Source organism: Syngnathus acus, chromosome 9, assembly GCF_901709675.1.
Source record: "Syngnathus acus chromosome 9, fSynAcu1.2, whole genome shotgun sequence".
Classification (NCBI taxonomy): Eukaryota; Metazoa; Chordata; class Actinopteri; order Syngnathiformes; family Syngnathidae; genus Syngnathus; species Syngnathus acus.
Genome location: NC_051094.1, coordinates 12,199,725 through 12,225,255, shown reverse-complemented (window position 1 = coordinate 12,225,255; position 25,531 = coordinate 12,199,725). Strand labels below are relative to the sequence as shown.

Below are 25,531 nucleotides of genomic sequence, written 5' to 3'. Positions count from 1 at the left end.
TTCTTTGTGCTTTGGAGACAAAGGACATTGTGATTAGTTTTTAACTGTTGACTGCCTGACTGATCTCGTGAGGACTCCTTGCTTGTGATTGTGTCAACAGAGTCCTTGTGAGGGGAGGTTGGTAATGCCTGGCACGGGCCATTAGCACCGTGCAAGTCTCCTGCTGCTTCAATGGACGATTTTATGGCCGTCAGCGCCCTCTTGTGTTTTCTTACTTTTTCTTCAGTATTGTACAGGGCAACGCTTTAATTCCATATATTTTCTATACTGCTTATAATCTTTAGCATCACTTGAAGATGGAGTCTAGATTGAGAGTGAGAGGCAGTGAAGCTCATGTCAATCACAGAAATGATACCAAAAAAAATCACTCAATAATATAATAATAATATTTAGAGGGAGTGAATCCACCACATTTCTGGACTGGAAACGTGGGGGAATTATTTTAAAATTCACCCCAGCTTGTTGTCTGGACTAAAGTTACATTCAGTGACGGCACCGCAGGGGCAAACCCCACAAATAATAGAGTTACTTTCCTTTCTAAAGTATTTTACATTTTTTATCAAAAGTATGTTTTTCCATTTTGATGTACAGCTTATGGGTACCAAAAACCTGACACGTAATAATTTTTTAATAAAAATTGCAAAATTTGATGAAATTCAGTTTAGCCAGGCAGCACTACAGTAAAGACATAATTGCCTCACAATTGGAGGTTGTAGGTTGAAATCTTGGCTTCAGCTTTTTTTCCCTTTAGTTCGTGGGTCATATGACCAAAATGTTCCTTTGGTTAAGAGAGTTAAGGCAGGGTTAAGACTCTAAATCGTCCTTAGTTGTTAATGTGAGTGTGGATGCTTATTTGTCTATCGTATGTGGCCACTGTGGTCCAGGGCACATACACTGCCTATTGTAAAATATAAAAGATTGAGTTTTTGTCTACCTTCAGCCTTTTGTGCACTCTTTGAGTGCTCATAAATAATTCAGTGGTTCTTCTGGTCCCATTGCAAGAAAGCATCATTTCTTGCTGCACAGTTTGTGTCGCAGCATAGAACATGAATCAAGGGAAAGTGCAGAGCAACCAGGAGACTCAAGAACCCTCTCGGTTCCCCTCCCCAACCCATCCCTCTCTCTCTCAAGTGGGCACTCAGCGTTAGTGCTGGGCTGTTAGGCACTGTGCTCATTGCCTGCCATCACAGCACCTGCTTTTCTGCTCACGTTGCTTCACCTTCTCCTTCTGCTCAAACATGATGGAGATTGGACCAAGATGTCTCCATTTGATTCACTTGCTGGTTTTGTGTCTGTCTTTCTGCCTGCCAGGAGACACAAACACAAAAAAGGCCATCAAGATACCCCGCTGTCCTGCGACCTGTTCGTGCACCAAAGATAGTGCTTTTTGTGTGGATACGAAGGCTATTCCAAAGAGCTTCCCACCTGGCATCATTTCTCTGTGAGTTGAAACTATTGTCTCCCTGCTCTTACTTGCTTGAAGTCATCAATGATGTCGTTATGTCCTGAGGATTAAAATGTGTGTTTGATCAGATGAGGAAAACAGAAACATGTTGTTTTATTATGCAATGCTGTCTGTGTTTGTATACATTTGCAAATTGCGGACATATGGTAAGCATTGGAACTCAGCAACATCTTGTTGCGCCTTGCAATAGATTAGCTGTCTGTCCTCCAAAGATTAGATGAAATAATACTGAACCCTTGCTGCAAGGGTAAGGGGCTGTTTGTTGAGAGCTTCTGTTCACGTGATGTGGACTCCAGTAGTGCATACGGATTTCAAGACAAGAAGGCAAAGTGACCTCATTTTGCAAAACAGAAGTAAGAAATGATGTTGTGTGTTCCGGTTTGGAAAAGATTCAAATGACAGATGTGACCTGAAAAAAGTCGGGTCAAGAGTTGGGAATGAAACCTCATAAAGCCACATGACATTACACTTGTGAATTCTGGCCCTGCCAGTAAAATCAGCTGTTATATTAAATGTCTGCACAGGACGATGGTGAACGCAGGATTTACGACGATTCCTGAGGGAGCTTTCTCGCACCTTCACCTACTCCAGTTTTTGTAAGTGTATGACAACAACAGCAGTGTTTTTCATCTGAAGTGTGTGCAACAGAATCACTTTCTCTCAATGCCCCCCCAAGCAATAATGTCAGATTTGCACACAGTTCATGCTGCGGTTTGTGATAAAATCTTTTAAAGCACTTTAGCAATGAAAGAACTCCAGCCACTTGAAATGAATGGCGTTTGAAAACAGTGGTGGCATAGCAAGAATACGAGTAGTGCTTCTGTCATCCCAGATAACTGAGTGCCTCAGTTGTGCCCTGACAAAGGCCTATTTGTCTGTCACATTCAATCATTTGTGTGTGTATTATTAATGTGTGCAAGCTTGCAGTTGTTTGCTCCATTTTTCAGTTTCAGTGATGACATTAAATGTAGTGTGATGACAGTCGACTGTGCATTTTACTTGACCGGCTCTATTTTCGTGGATAGGCACATCTTCACATTATTTATAATGTTTGTTCATATTTAATAAAATGTTGGTGAAAATATGCACATGTCCAAAAACTTGGGTGCATAATCACAGTAGTTGACTACTATTTTTCAAACTATTTTTGTTGTGTCCACAGACTCTTGAACTCCAACACATTCTCCACCATTTCGGATGATGCTTTTGCTGGGCTGTCTCACCTTCAGTACCTGTTAGTAAAATTTCAATTTCTTTACTTGAAGTTTCTTTTGACAATTGGATGTGTTTAGATGGTAAGTAAAAAGTTCGGTTTATCAGAGACTGACTTTTCATGGCTTACTGATGCTTCCTCTGCATTTTCACATTCTAATTTGTGGCTAATTAAAAGTCATTGCTAAATATGAATGCATACATCTGTAAATCTTTATTTTTTTTGTACTAGCTTCTAAAATGAGCTTTTTGTTCGTTTGCCTTGCATTGATAACACATAATCAATTGTGCCAAACAAGTAACTTGTTTTTCTATTTCAGGTTCATTGAGAATAACGAAGTCCAAACTCTCTCAAAATATACCTTCCGGGGACTAAAATCTCTGACTCATCTGTGAGTATGTCATCACTCCCGGCATGCCATTTTGCAGTATAAACTAGCTCATCTTTAGTATAGGGAGGGTCCTTGTTCTGAGCATTGTGAATGGAGGCGTGACGTAAGAATATGTTGTCGTGAGACACGAGAAGGCACACTCAGTTGCTCCTTCGTCCATTTGTTTTACATTTATGGTGAAGAGTTCATCGGCGTGGAGTGATGGAAAACAGTGTGTGTGGCTCACGACGCTGCCTGTATGACCAGAACTTTGGCATACAGTAAATTTAACAACAAAATAATTGTATAAATCATCAAGTGAACTTTTTCAGATCCCTCTCAAACAACAACCTCCAACAGCTGCCCAGAGATCTGTTTAAACATCTGGACATCCTCACAGATTTGTAAGTGTTAAGCATGTTGGAGTTGACCTGTTGGAGTGATCCTGTCATGCTACTCTGCACTCAACTACTAAACTGACTTGGTCAATCGTTGAGATAACACTTTGTATCCGTGTTGCATCATTGGTTTCAGGGACCTGCGAGGAAACTCCTTCCGCTGTGATTGCAAGATCAAGTGGCTGGTTGACTGGATAGAAAAGACCAACACTTCTGTTCCTCCCATATACTGTGCAAGCCCTTTTGAATTTCAGGGTCGCAGGATCCACGACCTTGCCCCAAGAGACTTTAATTGCATCAGTGCAGGTTAGAACGTTGTCATTTTCTGTTTGAAGAGCAAGTTTGCAGTTTATAATTTGCTCTCATTCTCTGTATTTTCTTTTTCTAGATTTTGCCATTTATGAAACGTTTCCTTTCCATTCTATGTCTGTGGAGTCTTATGAGTTTGGGGGAGATATGTTTGTTGTCTTCTCTCAGCCTGAATCCGGTTTCTGCACTCTTTATGTGTGGGATCATGTGGAAATGAAATTCAGGACATTTCAGAACATTACCTGTAAGTTATGGAGACAAACACGCCAGAAATTACAGTATTTTACTTTGTCTATTTTGTCTTTTATCTGTTGTGCCGTCCTTATATGTGTTTTTGCAGCTCGTTCAGCTTTGTACTGCAAACCAGTAGTAATAAACGACACGCTTTACATGGTTGTGGCTCAACTTTTTGGTGGATCTCACATCTACAAGTAAGCTTTGCAAACCTCTGTTGCTATGTAGAAATTCTCTACTGGTTTTATGATTCCAACCTTCAAATAATTAGTGTGGCATGACATACCTCTACAAACAAATACTCCATCCATCCGTCCGTCCGTCCATCCATCCATCCATCCGTCCGTCCGTCCGTCCGTCCGTCCGTCCGTCCATCCGTCCATCCGTCCATCCATTTTCGTCGCTGTATGGACACGAAAATACTTTAGATGCTGTAGCTTTGCACAGATGTGTTTGCATCAAGAATGGACTGTGAGGCTTTTTGTTCAAATTACAGGTGGGAAGAGGACCCTCTTCGCTTTGTGCAGATACAAGACATTGACACAACACGAGTGAAGAAGCCCAACTTTGTGGAGACATTCCAGCTCGATGGTGAATGCTATTTTGTAGTAGCAGACAGTTCGAAGGCCGGTTCAACCAGCATTTATCGATGGAACAGCAATGGCTTTTACTCCCACCAATCCCTCCATCCTTGGCACCGCGACACCCATGTGGAGTTCCTCAACGTCGGAGGAAAGCCTCACCTCATCCTCTCCAGCGCAACTCAACCACCAGTGGTTTACCAGTGGAACCGAAGCCAAAAGCAGTTTGATTTCTTCTCCCAAATCACAGAGCAAGCTGACGTGCAGATGGTCAAACACTTCTGGGTTCGGAAGGCGCTTTATCTTTGCCTCACACGCTTCATTGGTGACTCGAAAATTCTCCGCTGGGAAGGCCAGCGTTTCATCGAGATCCAGACTCTTCCCTCTCGCGGCTCAATGGTGGTGCATCCCTTCACCGTGGGCCTTCGGCAGTACCTTATCCTTGGGAGTGATTTCTCATTTTCCAGAGTGTACTTGTGGGATGATCTCACTCAGCGCTTTCAGCCGTTCCAAGAACTCAATATGAGAGCCCCAAGGGCCTTCAGCTTCATGTCCGTCGACAATAAGGACATAATGTTGGCTGCCAGCTTCAAGGGCAATTCTTTTGCCTACCAGCACCTTCTGGTTGATCTCAGTGCAAAATAGAAATGTGAGAGACAATGTGTTGTGCCAACAAAAAACAAAAACGTGCAGGAGTATTCAGGTGCATCTCAATAAATTAGGTTTGGAAAACTTTATTTATTCAGGTTAAATAATAATTTATTTAGGAAGAGAGGAAAAACCGAATAATGTATCACTGCTGCTTATAGATAATAGATCCACTATACACACGCACACACACCCACACACACACACACACACACACACACGATCAAATATTAATTTGAACAATTTTAATGATTATAGTTTACCGATAAATCATATACTGAAAATGAGTCTGGATGAGTTTCGCTTTTTGATTTGAACTACCAAAGTAAATTTAATTTTTCTACAATTGTAATTTATTGAGATGCACTTGCAGTGAGGTTTTGCTATTTCACAGGATGTTGTAAATGACTAACTTAAAAAAAGTTTAAAATATATTACTCATAATACCGCCTCAGTGCTATGCTGACTGAAATGCCAAATCACTGTTTCTACATGTATATTATTGTTGAAATGTATGTGCATTTATTGAATCAGCCACTAGAAAATTATGTTTCGTCTGATAACTGGTAAAAGTGATATACTGAATGTTATGCATGTAAACTTTTAAAAAGCTACAATTAGACTGGTCAACAACAGATTTGATAAAAGGTGGCTTTGTGTGTCCCTAAGCACATTTTGATTTTTAAAAAAATCTTTATTTTTTTTTCCAGCACATCAGTTTTGAAAAATCTTATTTATTTTTTTTGCTTTTAAATTTGACCTTTAAAAAGCTTGTGCATTGCCATCTACAGCTATGACAAACATTTGGTGTGCTAGAGAAAACTAGGGCAGATATGAAAATCAAGGAAAAGGTTTTCTTACAAATCTGATTAAAAAATGAAAAAAAATGTCAACCATTGTTACCAGTGCAGCAGGTCTGAGTTTGGATACTATATCCTTATGCTTTTTTGCAGTAATACACATTTGATTTAAGTGTCTTTAAATACAAGATGTTTGCAGGGGGCAAACAAATAATAGATTTTGTTTTCATTATATTTTTCAACCTTTATTTAACCAGCAAAAATCCCATTGAGATAAAAAATAAATATTTTGCAGGGCAGTCCTATTCAAGAGGGAGCACAGTTACACAATGAACATCTTACATTACACACATTGAACAAAACACCGCAAGCAGTTAGTCTGTACATTCCTATTAACATACAGACTTGATTAATTTGCAGAATTTCAGTATTGAGGTAGAGTTTGAGTTAATTCCACCTGAAACATGAATCATAAAGTAGAAGTGTTGCGATAATTCAGTAACAGAGATTTATTTGCTTTCGTTTAGTGACGCGTTCCAAAGATGTGACGTCATTTGTAGTTGCCGTCTCCATGAAACCGCATAGAATAATAGTCCGCCCTCGCTCCCCTGTTGTTTCCCCCCGTCTCCTGCATGAGCTTTCCGATGGGAAGCATGAAGATGCTACAAAATGAGAGAACGAGGAGTTTGCAAATAAATAATTAAAATTTGCGAAGAGATCACCCATTTCCGGAATCTCAAGCTGACACCGGAAGTGCTGCGAGAAACATCCGCTGTTATAAAATGCACTAGCATTTACTATTAGAATGCCAACAAACATGACGGGCGCCGTCAAAACGACATTTCCCTCCGAATGGGACGACGACGAACGGATGGATTTTCTATTCTCCGACTTCAAGGATAACCGCGACGTCAACACGATGGACTGGGACAGTAAAATGGACTTCTGGACGGCTCTGATCGTGCAAAGCTGCAGGGACCGCCGTGCCGTGTGTGCCAATCTGCAGGACCTCAACAAGACTTTCAGTAGGAAAGAAAAATCACCTCTGGGCTTGACGACTGTCATCCACTCCATGTCTAGGTAAATACTGTACTGTATGCTCCAATTTCAGAAATTTTTTTTGGGGGGGCGGGTAGTCTATAATATCTAGATATTATCTTCCTCCTAGGCTCATGTTGTTTTTCCAGGTTCGTGCTAAATAATAAACTTGCATGTTATATTATTTAAACTACATAAAGTACACCTACATGTGAATTGTTGTTGGGCTATATGTAACTATATGTTCCTTGGCCCATGTCAGTCTTTTACAGTTAAGTCAATATCTGTTACAAACAGATCTGTGTATCCAAACAATACATCTGCAAAGTATTCACAGCACTTCACCTTTTCTACATTTTGTTATGTTAACACCACAAGTAAGTAGTAATACATTCATATTTCTATTATGTTCCTTTTGAGGTGCATGCCTATGGTGATGCTTAGCTAACGTCCATGCTTTTCCATTCCCTTGTTTGGGACTGTCACTTTGGATAGTTGCCCCATCCAACATGGCCACCACGTCGGCACATCACTTACCCTGCTCTTGTCTTACTGTACATCCGTGAAAACAGCAGCGTAACCCTGAAATATGTGTACTAGTATGTGTCTGTTTATTGCGTCACAGTGCCAGTAAACAGCAACCAATTCCTGAGCTAACATACTTTGACAACTACTGCATCAAGGCAGTCACTTTTTCCTGTCCGTTGGTTCCGGAAATTGTGGTTCCACTATATTTCCTTTTCACCTCATCCAGATGTGGGAAGCTTCAGAGGGAGTCTGAGTTTGCTGCCAATGTTGATTGCGGCTGGCTGTCCTGGGGTGTTGGTCTCCTGTTGGTGAAGCCTCTGAAATGGACCTTCTCCTCTTTGCTGGGAGGAAGCAGACTACTTTCGGAGGAGTCTTTTGTTGTCATCGACCTGGTTAAGGTGTGTTGCTCATCTTCCGTTTATGTGCAGCAGAATCAGATTAGAAAGACACTGGCCATAAAATAATACAGATTGCAGATTGACAGAAGGTTGCACATTTTTGTAAGATTAAGTCTATGAGTGTGTTTTGACATCATTATTTTGTATTATTTTTATTTCTTTTTGTAGAGCCGGCAGTTCTCAATAAGGTACCCTAAGTGGCCATTGGCATAACACGCTACGCTCCATTTACATGCTTAAGACATTACAAATAAATGCACATCTGGAATATAAATTCCCCCACCATAAAATCAAAACCCTGCACGTGCTTACGTAATTAATCATCCAGTGTCAGTGAAAGCACGGTGTTCAACTTTTTTTTACTGTAGCAGAGCTCCTGTGTCAGTTGATCAATCACAAACAGATAAGGCTGCTATTGTCTACATCAATGCTTTTTTTTTTTTCTTTCCTGCTCACTCCAGTCTTTATTGTTCTTTCCAGGAGAAAGCAGCCGAAGTTCTCCGGATTTACCAAAGCAGTGAATTTGCAAATCGCTCCGTCATGTCATTTCAAGACCTGTGGACACTCTCCTCCAGCGTGTGTGCCGATGAAAGCACCCTATGCATGGCTCTTCTGCAGCTGCAGAGGGAGAAACAAGTCGCGGTCTCCTTGCATGAGGGGGAGAAGGTAAACTTCAGAACTCATCACTCAACAAACAACCGCTCATTCTTCTTTTTCTCCTAGCTGACATCTTATGTTTTGTTTATTTTGTATTTATTTACAGATTGTTAAATTTTGCCAAGCTGGGCAGAGTCGCGTCTCCAGTGTCAGTGATGTTGATATCGGAGTTTATCAGTTGCAGCGTAGTGAGAAACCGCTGGTGGATCGTCTGGACAAACTGGGCCTGGAGGCTGATAAGTACATCCACTACTAATAACAGTTGCTCAGGGTTCAAGTAATGCGATTAAACAATCTATTTTTTATGGTTGTTAAATTTAAATTTCACTTGGCTAGCAGTTTGTTTACAAATAATAAACAAAATCAAATGTCTATGCTATGTCCCATTGACCCCTTTAAAATCTGTAATGCGACGGTATTTCAGTGCACTGTTTCCCTACCATTATTGATCGAAGGCACATATTTGAAAAAGTAAAGATATTGAAGGAATGATGATTTCATCACAATCCGCTCACCGATGTATTTTATCAGTGTGAAATCTGGGTCTATTTAGTTTAATTCTGTGGATACGCCATTGATTAAACAGTCCGCCCTCTCGTGATGTAGTGCTCATGTCTTTGTTTGACTTACTGCTTGGTCACCACTCACTGAGCATTAACACACAATCTTTAAGGCAAATTTCTTATCAAGCTCTTTTCTATTTCTTGTGTTCAGGTGCAGAAAAGAAGCAAGAGCTTTACTTCGAGAAGGGAAGAAAACACAGGTGAAGGCTTAAGATGCTCCAAAACATGAGCGACCAAATGAAATTCAGTCCATTTCGTGCTCCTATTTATTGTCCCTTCAACAGGCACTGAGGTGTTTGAGAGGCTGTAAAAGGGCAGAAAAGAGAGCAGACAACTTGTTTGGGCAGCTAGAGTCTATTCGAGGCATACTGGATCGCATAGCCCAGTCGCACACCGATAAAATGGTAGACCGTTAGAAAACAAACAGGCTGAAAATCAACATTCACACCAAGGACTAAAAGTCTGTCTTGTTCTTGCAGGTTCTACAAGCTTACCAAGCGGGAATGACCAGCCTCAGACTGTCTCTCGAGGACGTGACGGTGGCAGGTGCAGATAGCCTTCTTGATCAAATCCAAGAGGCAAGTTCATTTGAAAACTTTGATTGCTTACTTTGGATTCAGTTGGACACATCTAAACAAAGCCTTTATCATTGACACAGTTATGTGACAAACAAGATGATGTGAACCAAGCCATATCTGGAGTATTCACCAGTGGAGGTACGTCAAATTGTCCTTTCTTCATAATCGGATCTACTGTACTGAGATTTTCAAATAATGGTCAGTTGTGCTTTCAATAAGGAGCGGTCTTATTTGCAGGATGTCTTAGAATCCTTAATTCGTATTTTTCCAAAAGGCTTTTATTCTGCTTACTTATCAGATTCCTAAACTTTGTTGTTTAAATGTCCTAAAAATGTCAACATTTATAAATAAGCATCACAACCCGCATTTGGTTGGCTATATTATACTGTCAAGTCAAACATTTTTAAAAAGAAAATTAGATTTAATATCCATGGATTTTTAATCACGTGTGACCAGTCATGTCTGTTAATCAGTGAAGTGCAGAATGACCAGTTCATAACCATCACAATGGAAGGGCGCCACTATTTGAGGAAGTGTTGTATTTGATCACTATTTGTTTTTGTAGATGATGACGAGTTGGAAGAAGAACTGAAATCGCTATTGGATGAATCCAACACGATTTCTGAGGTTCCAAGCGAGCCCCTGCCGAGCATCCCGGGTGACGACCTGTTGGATTTGCTACCCGCCGTCCCTGACACGGACATGAATGTCGGCACCAAGCAGCTGGAAGAAGAACTCAAGCAACTGACTCTCTAAAGATACAGATGGGCTGTCATTCTCCATCACTTTGCAAAGGAATTATAAGCGCAAATGTTAAAATGATTTTTTTTTCTACCCATGCGGGATTTCTGCAGCATAAGAAATGAAGCTTTTTGCATAGCTAAGGCAAACAAAGTGACCTGGAATTGTTACTATGTAAAGCCAGGAGCAGTTACCTAGAAGCGAGAGTAATACTAAAGTTGTTACAAAGTCAAGACAGGTAGAAAAGCACTTTCCTTCTTTCAGTCTAAATTCCTTTGCAGTGGGTGCATGCCAAAGAAGAAACAAACTACGCTCTCATCTGGATGTGAAGCCTGTGTTAATTCAAAATTGTAATTTGTCGCTGAAATATTGTATACTCTTTGATATGCTTTTAATTCATTTAGAGTGTCTTTGACAAAGAGAAGCAGTTTTTCCTTGAGTGTATGTATAGTTATAGTGAAGATTGTCATGTTTTTCCTGTCCAATTTTGTTTGCCAAATGTTTCATATCAAACCACACGCATCGCTCGTGTACTCGACCGAGAAGATAGTTTTACTCAAAAGATTTTTTCTGCCAATAAAATGTATTTTAATCACACTGATGGTTTTGGTCAGCTTTATGTCAACATAAGTGGTGGATGCCTCACTCTTTGCCCTCTTTAAAATACTCATTTTCAGGCTCTACATAGCTTTATAGTTTTAACCACCAGAGGTCACCGGTGTGCACTGCACCAAGTCAATCACTTGTTTTTTTTAACTTTGACTACTTTGAAATTAGACTTTTCACTCATTCGTGGTATTAAATAACGATAGATTAAAAATTAGAATAAAAATGCAGTCTTCATTGTTGTCTGTCGTTTTTTTTTTCAACCTTTTATTCAAACACAAACACATTCAATGTAATAACACCATCAACAAATACAAAATTAAAACATCAATGTCGGCATAATGTGTGTCGGCTGGCATGGTCTTCACGAATGTGTACCTAATGGAGTGTCCAAGTGACGTCACAGATCAAACAGCCAATCAGAAAGTGGGGGTGAGGGCGGGTGTGGCACTTTTCACTTTCATTTAAGCTTTGACCATGATTTTTCCCTAATGAATTGGCCTGTTATTAAGAACACCTGAAAATGTCGGTGTACCTAATGGAGTGTCCAAGTGACGTCACAGATCAAACAGCCAATCAGAAAGTGGGGGTGAGGGCGGGTGTGGCACTTTTCACTTAAACCAGGGTGTCGACCTCCAGTCCTCGAGGGGCCGCGTTCCAATATGTATTCCACGTTACCCTCGTTAAACACACCTGCGTGAAAAGTTTTAGCTCCTTTCACGTTCTGCTGGAGCTAAAACTTTTCACGCAGGTGCACTTAACGAGGGAATCTTGGAAAACATGTTGGAATGCGGCCCCGAGGACTAGAGCTTGACACCTGTGACCTTTGACCATGATATTTACCTAATAAAGTGGCCTGTTATTAGGTACACTTGAAAATGGCGGTGTACCTAATGGAGTGTCCAAGTGACGTCACCGATCAAACAGCCAATCAGAAAGTGGGGGTGAGGGCGGGTGTGGCACTTTTCACTTAAAACAGGGTGTCGACCTCCAGTCCTCGAGGGGCCGCGTTCCAATATGTATTCCAAGTTACCCTCGTTAAACACACCTGCGTGAAAAGTTTTAGCTCCTTTCACGTTCTGCTGGAGCTAAAACTTTTCACGCAGGTGCACTTAACGAGGGAATCTTGGAAAACATGTTGGAATGCGGCCCCGAGGACTAGAGCTTGACACCTGTGACCTTTGACCATGATATTTACCTAATAAAGTGGCCTGTTATTAGGTACACTTGAAAATGGCGGTGTACCTAATGGAGTGTCCAAGTGACGTCACCGATCAAACAGCCAATCAGAAAGTGGGGGTGAGGGCGGGTGTGGCACTTTTCACTTAAAACAGGGTGTCGACCTCCAGTCCTCGAGGGGCCGCGTTCCAATATGTTTTCCAAGTTACCCTCGTTAAACACACCTGCGTGAAAAGTTTTAGCTCCTTTCACGTTCTGCTGGAGCTAAAACTTTTCACGCAGGTGCACTTAACGAGGGAATCTTGGAAAACATGTTGGAATGCGGCCCCGAGGACTAGAGCTTGACACCTGTGACCTTTGACCATGATATTTACCTAATAAAGTGGCCTGTTATTAGGTACACTTGAAAATGGCGGTGTACCTAATGGAGTGTCCAAGTGACGTCACAGATCAAACAGCCAATCAGAAAGTGGGGGTGAGGGCGGGTGTGGCACTTTTCACTTAAACCAGGGTGTCGACCTCCAGTCCTTGAGGGGCCGCGTTCCAATATGTTTTCCAAGTTACCCTCGTTAAACACACCTGCGTGAAAAGTTTTAGCTCCTTTCACGTTCTGCTGGAGCTAAAACTTTTCACGCAGGTGCACTTAACGAGGGAATCTTGGAAAACATGTTGGAATGCGGCCCCGAGGACTAGAGCTTGACACCTGTGACCTTTGACCATGATATTTCCCTAATAAAGTGGCCTGTTATTAGGTACACTTGAAAATGGCGGTGTACCTAATGGAGTGTCCGTGTGATTCCCTCGTTAAGCGCACCTGCGTGAAAAGTTTTAGCTCCTGCAGAACGTGAAAGGAGCTAAAACTTTTCACGCAGGTGCGCTTAACGAGGGAATCTTGGAAAACATGTTGGAACGCGGCCCCGAGGACTAGAGCTTGACACCTGTGACCTTTGACCGTGATATTTCCCTAATAAAGTGGCCTGTTATTAGGTACACTTGAAAATGGCGGTGTACCTAATGGAGTGTCCGTGTGATTCCCTCGTTAAGCGCACCTGCGTGAAAAGTTTTAGCTCCTGCAGAACGTGAAAGGAGCTAAAACTTTTCACGCAGGTGCGCTTAACGAGGGAATCTTGGAAAACATGTTGGAACGCGGCCCCGAGGACTAGAGCTTGACACCTGTGACCTTTGACCGTGATATTTCCCTAATAAAGTGGCCTGTTATTAGGCACACTTGAAAATGGCGGTGTACCTAATGGAGTGTCCGTGTGATTCCCTCGTTAAGCGCACCTGCGTGAAAAGTTTTAGCTCCTTTCACGTTCTGCAGGAGCTAAAACTTTTCACGCAGGTGCGCTTAACGAGGGTCACTTCGAAAACATGTTGGAATGCGGCCCCGAGGACTCGAGCTTGACACGTGACCTTTGACCATGATATTTCCCTAATAAAGTGGCCTGTTATTAGGTACACTTGAAAATGGCGGTGTACCTAATGGAGTGTCCAAGTGACGTCACAGATCAAACAGCCAATCAGGAGGTGGGGGTGAGGGCGGGTGTGGCACCTTTCACTTTCACTTTTCCCTATTGAAGTGGCCTGTGATTAGGTGCACCTCATGGACACTACAATAGGTACACTGCACGAGGTAAAAAAAAAAAAGAATACATAAATAAGAAAGTGTAGCGAACGATTCGATGAACGATTCTTTTGAACAAATATTTTGAGTGAACCGATTCTAAAGATTCAGTTCACTTAAAAACTGGAATGCACATCACTAGTACAAAAGATTGCAGACGACAACGAGATACCTTGTCGAAATAGCCGACTGGTTAATGATACGGACTCTTGCTCGGTAAGAGGGTGGTTCGATCCCAGGTGTGAGAATATGCCTAAATGTGCTTTTATTGTGCAATTAACCCTTAATTTATTCTTTTTTTTTTTTTTACCTTGTGTAGTGTACCTATTGAAGTGTCCATGAGGTGTACCTACACATATTGTCATATAAAGCAGTTAACCAAATGTCTGATTTTTATGTTTTAATTGGCGAACATAAAAACAAGGAATAAAACACCAGACAAGTTTTAACAAAAATGTTTATTAAAAATGATAATAATAATATTAAAAGTGAATTTCAAACCAGCAATCCAATGTGAAATTGCAGTAGATATATTGGATAACAATATTTAGGCGTATATATGCATACACGTTATTTAAAAACTACTATAAGTGTTATAAAATCAAGATTACCCAAAGAAAAGCATAATCTCCCCGAGACGAGGAGGGAGACGCAACACGTTCACTGACTGATCCGTTGATGCACGGGAAGGCAGTTCACCCATTGAATCGTTCCCTCACTGATCCGTTCTCGCGATGAACTGGAAATGCAAATCACTCACTCAGTGATTCGTTCACTCACAGATCCATTCAGCTGGTGAACGGGAAATGCAATTCACGACTCGTTCGTGAATGGGAAGTTACGTCATTTTCTTCTTCGTTTTGTTTTACGGCGAGCTGGCACCAGCTTCAATGTGCATTACCGACACCTACTGGTTGAAGTCATATGAACTGAAAAAAGAATCACTTTAGGAAAGTATTCGTTCACTCTCGTTTACTGAAAAGATTCGTTCTTTTGCACGAATCGTTCACTCACGTGCCAACACTAAGAAGGGCACTTTTTTCTTCTGATAGACAAAAGGGCAGGGAATCATCCTTTTTATGTATAATATGTGCACGTGCTTGCTGTATCTCCCGTGAATGATAAGTAGCATCTGATATTGCCCGATGAAACCTAAGGACATGAAACATGCATGCAAGAAGCAAGTAGGCAATCGGCAAAAAAAGCTTTATTGTGTGGATTTATATTATTATTCAAGGATAAGTGTTATGTGAAAAGCAGGATATAAAGTGACATTACCATTTGAGGTGTTGTTGTATTCTCTAATAAACACAGAATTTAAAAAAAACAGGAATTGCTTACAAATGTACAGCCTTTACAAAGTATAATTATATCACAAAATCCTATTACAGCAGTACTTTTCCAAATGCCCTTGTATCACAAATAACACAGATAATGCAGATGTTTCCATCTTTTTCCCCAAAAGACACGACTTTTAGCTCGCATGGAATTGAAGCATATATGCATGTGCCATTACCGCTTCACCTTGAGTATGCAACCTACAGTAATGGAATTATACTGACATTGCAAGCGTGTGAAAGTCATTCGGAGAGCATTAGCTAAATCATTGCTGTTGTCCTTAGCGGCTGTAGACAGTTTGTCGTGACATCCGGAGACAATTGGTCGCCATAACTACACTATGCAGTGTGCGAGTTGTTTGCACCAAGCAGGCACTGATGCAGATATTTGGCTGAGGATGTGTTGATTGCACCATAGAACAGAATGATGCGTTGTCATTCAACACTCGTTGGGTTGTAAAGAAGAAACATTTGGCATGCTTTGCGGTACAGTTGTCCTTTTCAATTGTGCATGAAGAAACGCCCGTTGATCCATGGCGTCATTTTCATTTTACGTTACAGTGTTTTGCGTATAAAGCAGGCTACACAGTGCTTGGGCTCCTCGCTCCCTCTTGTGTATCTTTACACGGCGATACACTGCTCACAAAATTTTGGCATATCGGGCTTTTGGGTAAAACTTCAGGATGAACCTAAAATGGACTGTCACATTTAGTGAAGTTTTGAATACACAATCAACAATGTGTCAGTACTTTTCAGCACAACTTGCTGTTCTCTGACAAGGACGTAAATAGCAAAATTGATACCATCGAGCAGCTTCCTGTTTTGAGAGAATCTGCATTTAAACAGGCCCAAGATCCAGATGACATCGACCATTGCTTGCTATTGTCAGACTTCAAACAGATGTCCTCAGAGGGAAGTGGCCACTGAGCTTAGAGTGTCAGTTCCATCAACAGGCTGCAGCTGAGATAAAGAGAGACTGGAAGAGTCACCGAGAGGCATAAAAGTGGACGTTGTTGAAGAAGAAAAAAATAGCTCTTGTGATTTTTGCTTGTGTCAGAGAGCAGCAAGTTATGAAAAAAGAAACATTCCATAAGTGGGACATCCAAAATTTTAAAGGTCAAATTCAGTATACAGTGACACCATCCTAGGGGTTTGCAATTTCCTAAAATTGCCAACAAGAAGGCTGCAAATTATTGTGCCCTTACTAAATTAAAGTTCTTCCGCTCAATTCAAAATAGTTGATTGGGATACCACGGGATGGCATCAAAGCAGTACTTTCATAAAAGATGTGACTTTGGACTGATCCTCAAAACAGTGAATTAGAAAGTTTCAGCAAATGCAAGGAGGTGTTTTTGGTGAACGCCGTCCCGTAAATTTGAGCTGGTTCACTGTAGTCCATTTCAGGAACGATAAAGCCGATTGCCTGCAACATTTTGTGAGTCGTGTAAGTGTGTGAGCATGTGCATTGGTGTGCGTGTGTGACGACGGCTTTAAACTGTCCTGTCAGCCCCAGTACGCTTCCGCACAACCCTTTCTTCTTTCACCTGATCCACTGCCAGAGTCTCCAACTCTGCCTGGGGCGGGGCCAAGGGAGGGGTCTCATGGGGGATGCGGTGAGCCACCCCCACGTGAGCCCTGTACTGGCGGTCTCGAGCCGGGCTGTGACGGGGACTGGCCGTGGCCCCCGAGGCAGTGACGGGCGGGCGTTCCGAGGCAATAGGCGGTATGACGGCGGGTCGTTCTCGAACCACCTGCAGATCCGTAGACTCTCTCCCCGCCTGCAGGAAGGGCGTCGGGTCGGGCATTGCGTCCACCGTATCACGCAGGAGCAACCGCTTGCCGTCCGCGCCGAGCCGGTACACCTCGGTCAGCTCGGGGTGAAGCGGCTGGGAGAGGCTCTTCCTCATACGGCGGCGTGGGGTTTCAGGTTGTCTGTCTTTGGGCGGCGGAGGTGTGGGCTTGAAGGTGACGGGGCTGACGTTGGGGCTAGCCTCCGAGGAGCTGCCCGCCAGAAGTTTCTTCTTGGTGGCGTGAAGCTGTGACGTGAGGTAAGCGATGGTGCTGGCTCGCTGCTCCAACTCTCCGGACAGAACGGCCAGCTTGTGGCTCTTCATCTTCAGCTCATCCAGGTACTTCTTCTCCCGCTCCTTGATGGTGTTTTCCAGCACGAAGATCATGGCGTTCTTCTGCTCCAAGTCCCTCAGCAGCTCTGTGTTCTCCTCCTCCTTCTTCTTCAGCTCTGCCTCCAGCTCCTCGCACCTCCTTTGCAGCTCTCGGCATCGCACCTCACCGCTGTCTGCACGAGCCGTAGCAATCGGTTAGGACAAGTTGGTAAGCAACTGTGACACTCTGGTCTGTTTTAATCAAACACTAAATTACATATGGCTAGCGCTGAGTGGAATCCACGTTCCTCATGTATCAGGAGACTCTAAAACAGCATGTGTTCAAACATCAACATTGTATTGTCAAAGAGCGCAAGCCATTTTCAACGCTTAAGATTGCTCAATAATAACACCAATGTGTAGATAGATAGATGAAGAGTTGTGAAAACTAGTAAACTTGCCAAATTGTGACAGGTTTGAGCTGATATACGCTGAATTAGGTGTTTGTGGGCTGTATAACACCACTATGATCTCATTTAGCCCAATGAGCATTTACACTGACAACAGCCAAATATGATTTTAATTGTTAGTTCAAATGTAAATGTATTTATAAACTATTTTTCCATGGATTAATCTCACTTCATTATTTATATCAAATAAATAAATAAATAAATAAATAAATAAACAAACAAACTTCACCAACTTTTGTTTGAGACCAATAAAAGAAGGCCTCCTCATTTGGTTTGTTAGAAATGTTTAACCACGTAAAGAAAACAAACCAGGGGCATTTCTAAGGCGACAAGCACATCATTATGCAAGTGGACAGTTGCATGGAGACTAGTGCTGTGTGCACTCCTGTCTCACATTACACCAAGGACCTTGTTCTCTGATGACCTTTGTTGCTTTTAGACATGGTTACACTCAAGACGCAGTAGAATGTATCAAGTACTGCTTTTATGTGTCGTATTAAAATAATAAAGTGAGAAAGAATCATGAGTATTGTGTTTGTTCTGGATTTTTAAGACGAGAACTGTATATTGAGGTGAAATGATGACATGTGCCGCATGTGTTTTTAGTTGCAGTATGTTATCAGGCGCCGTGATGCTGAGCGACCGTGCATTAGGGCTGTGACTCTTAATCCCATTTCCTGCACTTCAATCTGGCCCACATTGACATGATAGTGCCTCTCATGAGTGAGCCTCTTATGATACTCTAAAAAATTGGACTGGCCCATCTTGTAAAGCCAACGACACCGCGTGTATAGGCTGTACAGGTAGTTTAAAAAAAAAAACTCGAGCTGCATTAGGCCTGCCTGGAGCTTCCCTGGCTGTTAAACAACTGTCCTGTTAGCCAGTATCAATGCTCAAGTCACATGGTGTCACGGCCATGGCAACGTGGGGGTTGGGCACTTGGCAATGAGCAGACAGATCTAATCAACAATGAGGAAAGCAATGACCCACAAAGCAATGATTCAAAGCTCGCCGCCTACATTCTTTTAAGCTACACTTTCACAATTTTACAATTTTTATAAAAAAAAAAAAAAAGGATCCGAATCAAAGAACCTTTGAAATAATGAGGGTCCAATACGAGCAATGGATGTAGCAATGGAAGACCACTCTTGGTAACAGGAGCTTACCTGAAGGATCGGAGCTTCGCACAGTGAGCTCATATGTCAGGTCTGAAAATACAAGAAGGTGATCGATCATCAGCAAGCCCACAGTCACAATTCAATCAGCAGCACAGGCACTGTTTCTTCACAAACAGTTTAAACAAGTAGCAAAAGGTGACTTGCTTGCTTTTTATGCCATTTTACTACCAGATGCACCACACACCCTCTTGAGTGTCCCCTCTGTGACAGAGCAAGAGAGTCACCTGTGCATTGCTGCTGTAATCGTCGGACCTCCGCGTGCAGCCCCTTCAAAGTGTTGGCGTGGTCCTGCTGGAGGAACAACAGGTTCTTCTGGGCGCTATGCAGCTGATTCTCCAGCGTAACGTTGGCCGATGCCATGGCTGATAACATCACAAAAAAAGAAGAAAACTAAGTTATAATGTAAACAAGGGTCATTTGAAGTGCACGAACATGATATTTCACAGCCATCTGCCTTCACTGATATCTTAAAATCCATCGAGAACAGAGGCAAAAATAGAAATGAGACAACCTAGCAACTGAAATTATCCAGGGAAGTATGGACTCATCTTCAATGCCCGTCACCGGGGATAAACAATTAATTTAAAAGGGGTTTGAATGTTCTGAGTAAATTTTGCTGCCTGGAAGAGTTGCCAAAATGTGAATGAAACTCAACTTGACAAAATGCTACTCTTCTTCAGTTGTTTAGTTCAGTGCACTCTTGTGCTGAATGATGACATTATGACATCACTGCATGGTCACCAAATGAATGATTGCCTTACCACATCTCAGGTCCCGTCAACTCCCATTAACATTCCCTAAAGTCAGTCGCAGTTGGATCATGACTGTGACATAAACTTCTGACAATTTTATAACCCCAAAGGTTGGTATACATTACAAGGTCATACAGGGTTTTTGGAACATGGCCATTGTGTATATTTCATAATCGGCTGTTGTGACTACTTTTCTAATTCTTTGCCTGTCCAGGTACTGCAGCCAAACAAATGTACACTGAGCCTCTTTTAAAGAAAACAAAATGACGCCAACTTTAAATGGGCGCTGAACCTGGAGCACAATGGTTAAATTGTAATGGGCATCCTGAGAGTGACACAAGCGTATATGTGATACGTACTTCCCACAGCCTTGCACCCTCTGACTTCACTATACAATAAATAATACAGATCATCAATGCCTGGACACATGCCTCGGACTGCATTGCTTTAAGAGGAAAACATTGGAAAAATATATTAAAAAATAAATGCATTTGCATTGGTGAGGCAGAAAGGCTAAAGAGATGATCCATTATTGATGAGTAATGTTGAGTCCTTCCAGTAAAGCATTGCTCTCATCCCAGCCCTTTCCTAGAATAGCTCGGATTGCTTTCCGTGTTTTTTCTAAGGCATGACCTCACTTGGCACTAACACGAGACATGCCTTCACATCAAGGTGACTCGAAAGAGAGAATCGTGTAGGGCAGGACAGTGAAGCTCCATGCACGGCTGCATGTGCATAATGTGGCTCTTTCAGTGCTACTAATTGCAACATATACAGCGGAGTACGGGTTTGCCAGCCCCTTCGGTGATTCTAATCAGTATAATAAAACAGAAATAGCACGCATCCAAGTAAAAGCTATGAGAGTTGCTCTGTTGCAACACCCACTTCTGTTGAATGTTCCAGATACAGCATTAATAATCAATGAACTGCAGCAGCAGGAAACATTAGCCACGAGCTAACATCCTCAGCACGGCACTCCCTCACAGTCGTAGCTGACGCTCAGGCAGGACACAACGTTAGGTACCCCGAACAGAAGCTCATGAGACACGTGCTTTGATTTGATTTGCACCATCTGAGGCATTTGGAAAAGCTCCATGTGATGCAGTGCACTCCATGCCATTGCAAACGACAACCACCAGTATCTTTGTATAGGCAGCAGAGTCATTTCAGTAAAAATAAACAAGTACAGACTCTGGAATAAATTTACAAATAACAGTAGATTGATTGCTTGATTATGGACAAACTCATAATCACGATTATTTTGTTCAATATTGAAATCCCAATTATTTACACGATTATGTTTTTGAAATTGGAACAGCATTAATGGAACATGTTTGGAACGGTATTTATTGAACATGTTTTTAAACACACTCTCCTGTTAAATATATAAAAATATCTTATAATGTACGTAGTAGTAAAAAGTAAACAGTTGTACTGGACTCAATCTTTTGAAAACAATAAATAAATAAAAAACAATAAGAAATAGATACTTTAGTGCAAAATAAATACTTCGATAAACAGGTAACATGGGCGTAGTGGTTGACTTGGGCATGCGCGTCTCAGAACGGAAAAAACCAATAATCATTTTTCCTGAATTATATGAACTTTTAGATCGTCTGGAGCCAAACTTGTAATCATGATTAAAATTCAATTAATTGAGCAGCCCTAGTAGATACTGTGACTTATATAAAACGGCCATTTAACTACTTGGGTGAGGTAAAAAAAAAAAAAAAGTTATATTTACTTGTTTCTTCTCGAAATGACAAGGGAGGGTCGGGGGGCTGGGCGGAAGCATAAGCTAAAACCTAGTTCACAACTCGCAATCACACAATTAAATTTAATCTTTTTGGTGCATTTTTAAACTTTTGAAATACACATTTTTAAATGTCAAAAGGTCGTCAAAAAATCAGATAACGTAAAAGTATGTATCTGAAAAATCAACTTGTTACTTCCCTCCAATGACAGGTGGGACATTCATTCATTTGGATCAATTCGTGACCGTGCAAGCTTACTTGATGAATGTGTCTGTACGTGTGCGTGTGCGGCGATGGTGCATACTTCGCAGCGCACTTCCACTTTCAGCACCTGCATTGCGGACAGCACCCATAGGCGCGAACAAAGTGACGTTGCAGCCTGGCGGCATCACATCAACCGGGCCACGCCGTAAAGTCTTGCCATAATAAGCGACCACACAAGCATCTTGATCGGTACCAAGCTAAAAATGCTCTTGTCGCAATAGTGGTAAACAAAGGGCCGTGCCGAGTGGCACGGCTTAACCTACATTTGCATCAGATCGCTTCCTGTTGTGTTTATCAGGACATGCACCAGCGCCGCAGCTTTTCAACATTGTCTCCTTTCAGAAGGTACGTCCTTGTCATGTCTACGACGACTTGGCTATTACTAAAAAGTAAACAGGTGCAAGATGCTTTGTGCATTGTGGACGATGTGGCGATGATGCAAACAGGAAGGCACCCACGAGCATTTTGGACACAATATATCGCTATGGTTTATTCACTGATGAAGGGCATTTCCAAGACATAAAAGCCTTTCACAGTGAACATAATCTGGCAACCTGCTTGAAAGCATGCGTAACTGACAAATGTACGTTCGCATGCGCATGCTTCATTTAAACACAAGACGAAGGCGATCACGAGAGTCTTTGAATGAAAGAAGGCAAGCTTAGCCGACGAGCTAACGATATAATAAAACACACCCCTCGCCTCCGTTTCATATGACGTCGTGTGCTTTCTTACCTTGCGGCGAAAACGAACCCCGGCCGTGGACAATTGGACCAAAGATACAAACTAGACAAGCCACAGCGGCTTAAGGACGTTGCGCCTAGGCGAGCATGTCGCTGATGCTGCCCAAAGGCGAGAGTGGGGAGGGAGGGGGGTCGGCTGTGTCCGTCTGGATCAGGTTCCTATCATCTCCCTATGCGACCGCACCAAATAAAGCGATGCATCATGGGAAGCCACAAGTCAACATCTCAGCTGTAGGTATTCCGACAAAGTTTGTTATCTTATCTATCGCCACCACAGCCAACAACGACACTTTCAGCAAATAACCCATAGAAATGTTTCTTGAGGAAATGACAATTGCATTTAAGCTGATGTTGTTAGGCGTTTACGGTTTGCACTTGCCAGCGTCATTGCCATAACAACAGACTGGCACATGTTCACAAGTGATGATATGGCTCCATCTGGTGGCAGAATCGGATTTTGGAGCTACAGCAAGTGGGACGGGTTCTTCTGACGTTTACTTCATTACGTAAGGCGTGTTTTAATGTCAAGATTACGTTTCTTTATTTGCCAATTATGCGATCGTCCATACATAGCACATTATATAGAAATCAACATATTTCAAAATACTTTTTGAAATCATATTACACGGTAGCAATTTGAACTTCATCCGTCCTGTGGCGTTTGCAAGAAGGTAACCCGAGATCCCCATTCATTACGACTAAATCAGGGTTAGGGTCAAACTCAAAGTAATTGGAGGCCGTATTCCACAAAACAGCGGTTCAAGTGGCAAAAATGTACAACCAACCCAATTTATTCCCATCTTTATTCCAGTTTTTCTCAGTTACTATGTTAAATTCTTCAGATCCGACACAATAATAATAATAATAATTTTACTTCCAAAGGCACAGTATTGGTCCTAGTCTTTGATTAATACATTTATATACATACTTTATTTATTTATTTATTTATTACATTATATGTCATACTTTGTGTGTATATTTAGACCATTTTCGCATAGGTCAAGTGTACAATTAGCAGCCAATTTGTTCACTTACATTTGTCATTGTCTGAAGTAAATGTCACATTTTTATGTCTTGCACCAATGTAACAAGGAAGGAAATGGTTGCTTTAATTAAGAGTCCGATTTCTTTTTAGCGTTTTGATTGCTTTTCAAGAGGTCACAAGCTATTTGTCAACAGGATGTGGGATTGTTGTGGTTTCACAATAAAAAAAATGACTGCTGAGGGGGCTTCAAAGTGGGATTGGTGCCCCCCCTTGTCCACCACTAGAACCGGCAGTGGTAGGAATCCATCCCAGGGGCCACTTGAAGATTAAATGCTGCAAATAAACAAAGTCTGTTGTTTTTTACGTCCGCACATCAGATTTTTAGTGCCTCTGAGATCTCCATTGGTCTCGGGGCTCCGTCTGGTCTGACTGCGCTACTCATCCTTTAGTTCATGGCTCCAAATAAAACAGAAGATGCCTGCCAAACAAAACCAAAAGCAGAATTATTTTCTACTGCATGTGTCCAGACTAAATACAAGGACAAAATTTTAACCCTGAAGTTTTCCCTGGTTGTGGAAATCCCCATCAACACATTGTCAAGATTCATCATAATTTTGTAGGGGTCAGTGTGAAGCTCAGCTCCCAGCAGGACAGCTCCTTCGCAGCTTCGTACAGCACACCCTGTCTGAGCTGAGAACATTTTATTTTCACCACCTTGTCTTTCTTCAACACCTCATTGGCCTTGACACATCTTGTGTTTCCACATTTGCTCAAGATCACAGGTGCTGTGTCCACAACAGGGATGTGGACACTGAGGTGGTTGAGTCCGTAGGGATCCATGCTTGACTATCCGCTTTCAAAAGAACTTCTGATGATGACCACAAAACAACACCCTGGCCCAGCTGCTTGAATGGAAACGCAACACCAGCTGTGCTCCATGAGATCCTCACACCTCACAGGAAAGCCATGGATTACTACCTCTTCTTCCTCAGCCATCTTCAGTGAAGCCGCTGACATCCTTGACACCACACTTGAAGGATCTGCATTGTCTAAGACACAAATACACTTCAAATGCAAACTGTCCCAACTACTTCATCTATTTTAATAATAATACTTCCAAGCCCAATGCTGTATGCTGATGATTCCTGCAGTGCATATTGTGCTGTTTGTGGCCAATGGGATTGAGTTTCTTTTCAGGAAATTCCTTCCATGCTGTATTTTCATTGAGGCAAGGGCACTGCTTTGGCTTGAAATTCTATTACAAGTCCCCCTGGGTCTGCAATGAAAAGATCCTTTATCTGCCACTCACTCCAACAAATTACCATGACTGACACCTTGCCAGAACTACTTAAAGCTTCAATTAATCAAAAACAAGCAGCATTTTCACACATTTCCTGTATGCTTTAAATAATCTATGCTGTGCATGTGTGCCTCGTGCAGTGCTCTGACTAATGCAACGTGAGAATTGAACCTGGGCAATAATGGTGCATAAAAATGCTGCAGCTGTCACGAAAACAAGACCTACCCCATAGCACGTGGCAAACTGCACAGTCCATCAAGTTGGACTCCACAAAGGTATGATTCTGTGTGCACCATCCAGCCTGTGGTGTGCACTGTGACTCATTTACACAAACTTGACAGAGGAATTGAAGGTTGTGTAAACACAGTTGCTGTCTGCTTGTTGAGCCCGCCTCAATTGCTGAGAGGGCTGCTGGTGACCTGACAGGGTGAAGTGAAAAGGGCCAGAAACAACAGCCACAAACCATCACCTGCCCACCAAATAACTGGGAGTTGACCAGCAATAATTGTGTGGTCCTGCAAGATTGCATGGACAAAAGTACTGGGACACCTGTTCATAAGAGAATGTGTCCAAACAGGGATGGTCAGTCACTAATGTTGGATGGGATGTTTTGGATCACAATTTTTGAGTTTTGATGGCATTGAGGTCATGGCTTTCAAGTTCCTCTACAACAAAACTGGCTTTCAAGTTCCTCCACAACCAAAAATGACCCAAGC

General features: G+C 42.0%; 3 protein-coding genes and 1 long non-coding RNA gene across 5 annotated transcripts; 2 read left to right on the top strand and 2 right to left on the bottom strand.

The window, feature by feature from the left end:
- The first annotated feature begins 717 nt into the window (after positions 1-717).
- lgi3 (leucine-rich repeat LGI family, member 3) lies at positions 718-5,345 on the top strand. The gene is made up of 9 exons (XM_037257849.1): positions 718-1,441; positions 1,990-2,061; positions 2,628-2,699; positions 2,998-3,069; positions 3,381-3,452; positions 3,583-3,752; positions 3,835-3,999; positions 4,096-4,186; positions 4,486-5,345. The coding sequence occupies exons 1-9, from the start codon at positions 1,239-1,241 to the stop codon at positions 5,213-5,215; spliced, it is 1,647 nt and encodes a 548-aa protein (XP_037113744.1). The 5' UTR covers positions 718-1,238; the 3' UTR covers positions 5,216-5,345.
- Positions 5,346-6,617: 1,272 nt separating this feature from the next.
- On the top strand, positions 6,618-11,118 carry chmp7 (charged multivesicular body protein 7). The gene is made up of 9 exons (XM_037257854.1): positions 6,618-7,098; positions 7,811-7,982; positions 8,463-8,648; positions 8,746-8,879; positions 9,354-9,402; positions 9,487-9,606; positions 9,682-9,780; positions 9,861-9,918; positions 10,346-11,118. The coding sequence occupies exons 1-9, from the start codon at positions 6,824-6,826 to the stop codon at positions 10,534-10,536; spliced, it is 1,284 nt and encodes a 427-aa protein (XP_037113749.1). The 5' UTR covers positions 6,618-6,823; the 3' UTR covers positions 10,537-11,118.
- A 3,997-nt stretch (positions 11,119-15,115) lies between these two features.
- ccdc92 (coiled-coil domain containing 92) lies at positions 15,116-22,681 on the bottom strand. Its single transcript, XM_037257872.1, has 4 exons — positions 22,523-22,681; positions 19,242-19,379; positions 19,006-19,047; positions 15,116-17,563 (listed from the first exon to the last, which is right to left on the bottom strand). The coding sequence occupies exons 2-4, from the start codon at positions 19,375-19,377 to the stop codon at positions 16,758-16,760; spliced, it is 984 nt and encodes a 327-aa protein (XP_037113767.1). The 5' UTR covers positions 19,378-19,379; positions 22,523-22,681; the 3' UTR covers positions 15,116-16,757.
- A 415-nt stretch (positions 22,682-23,096) lies between these two features.
- LOC119126643 lies at positions 23,097-25,129 on the bottom strand. 2 transcript variants are annotated; one of them, XR_005098670.1, is made up of 3 exons: positions 25,041-25,129; positions 24,494-24,564; positions 23,097-23,993 (listed from the first exon to the last, which is right to left on the bottom strand). It is a non-coding gene; the product is annotated as an uncharacterized LOC119126643 (long non-coding RNA). The 2 variants fall into 2 exon arrangements; XR_005098671.1 differs by having other exon boundaries at positions 24,494-24,545.
- Between the last annotated feature and the right edge of the window lie 402 nt (positions 25,130-25,531).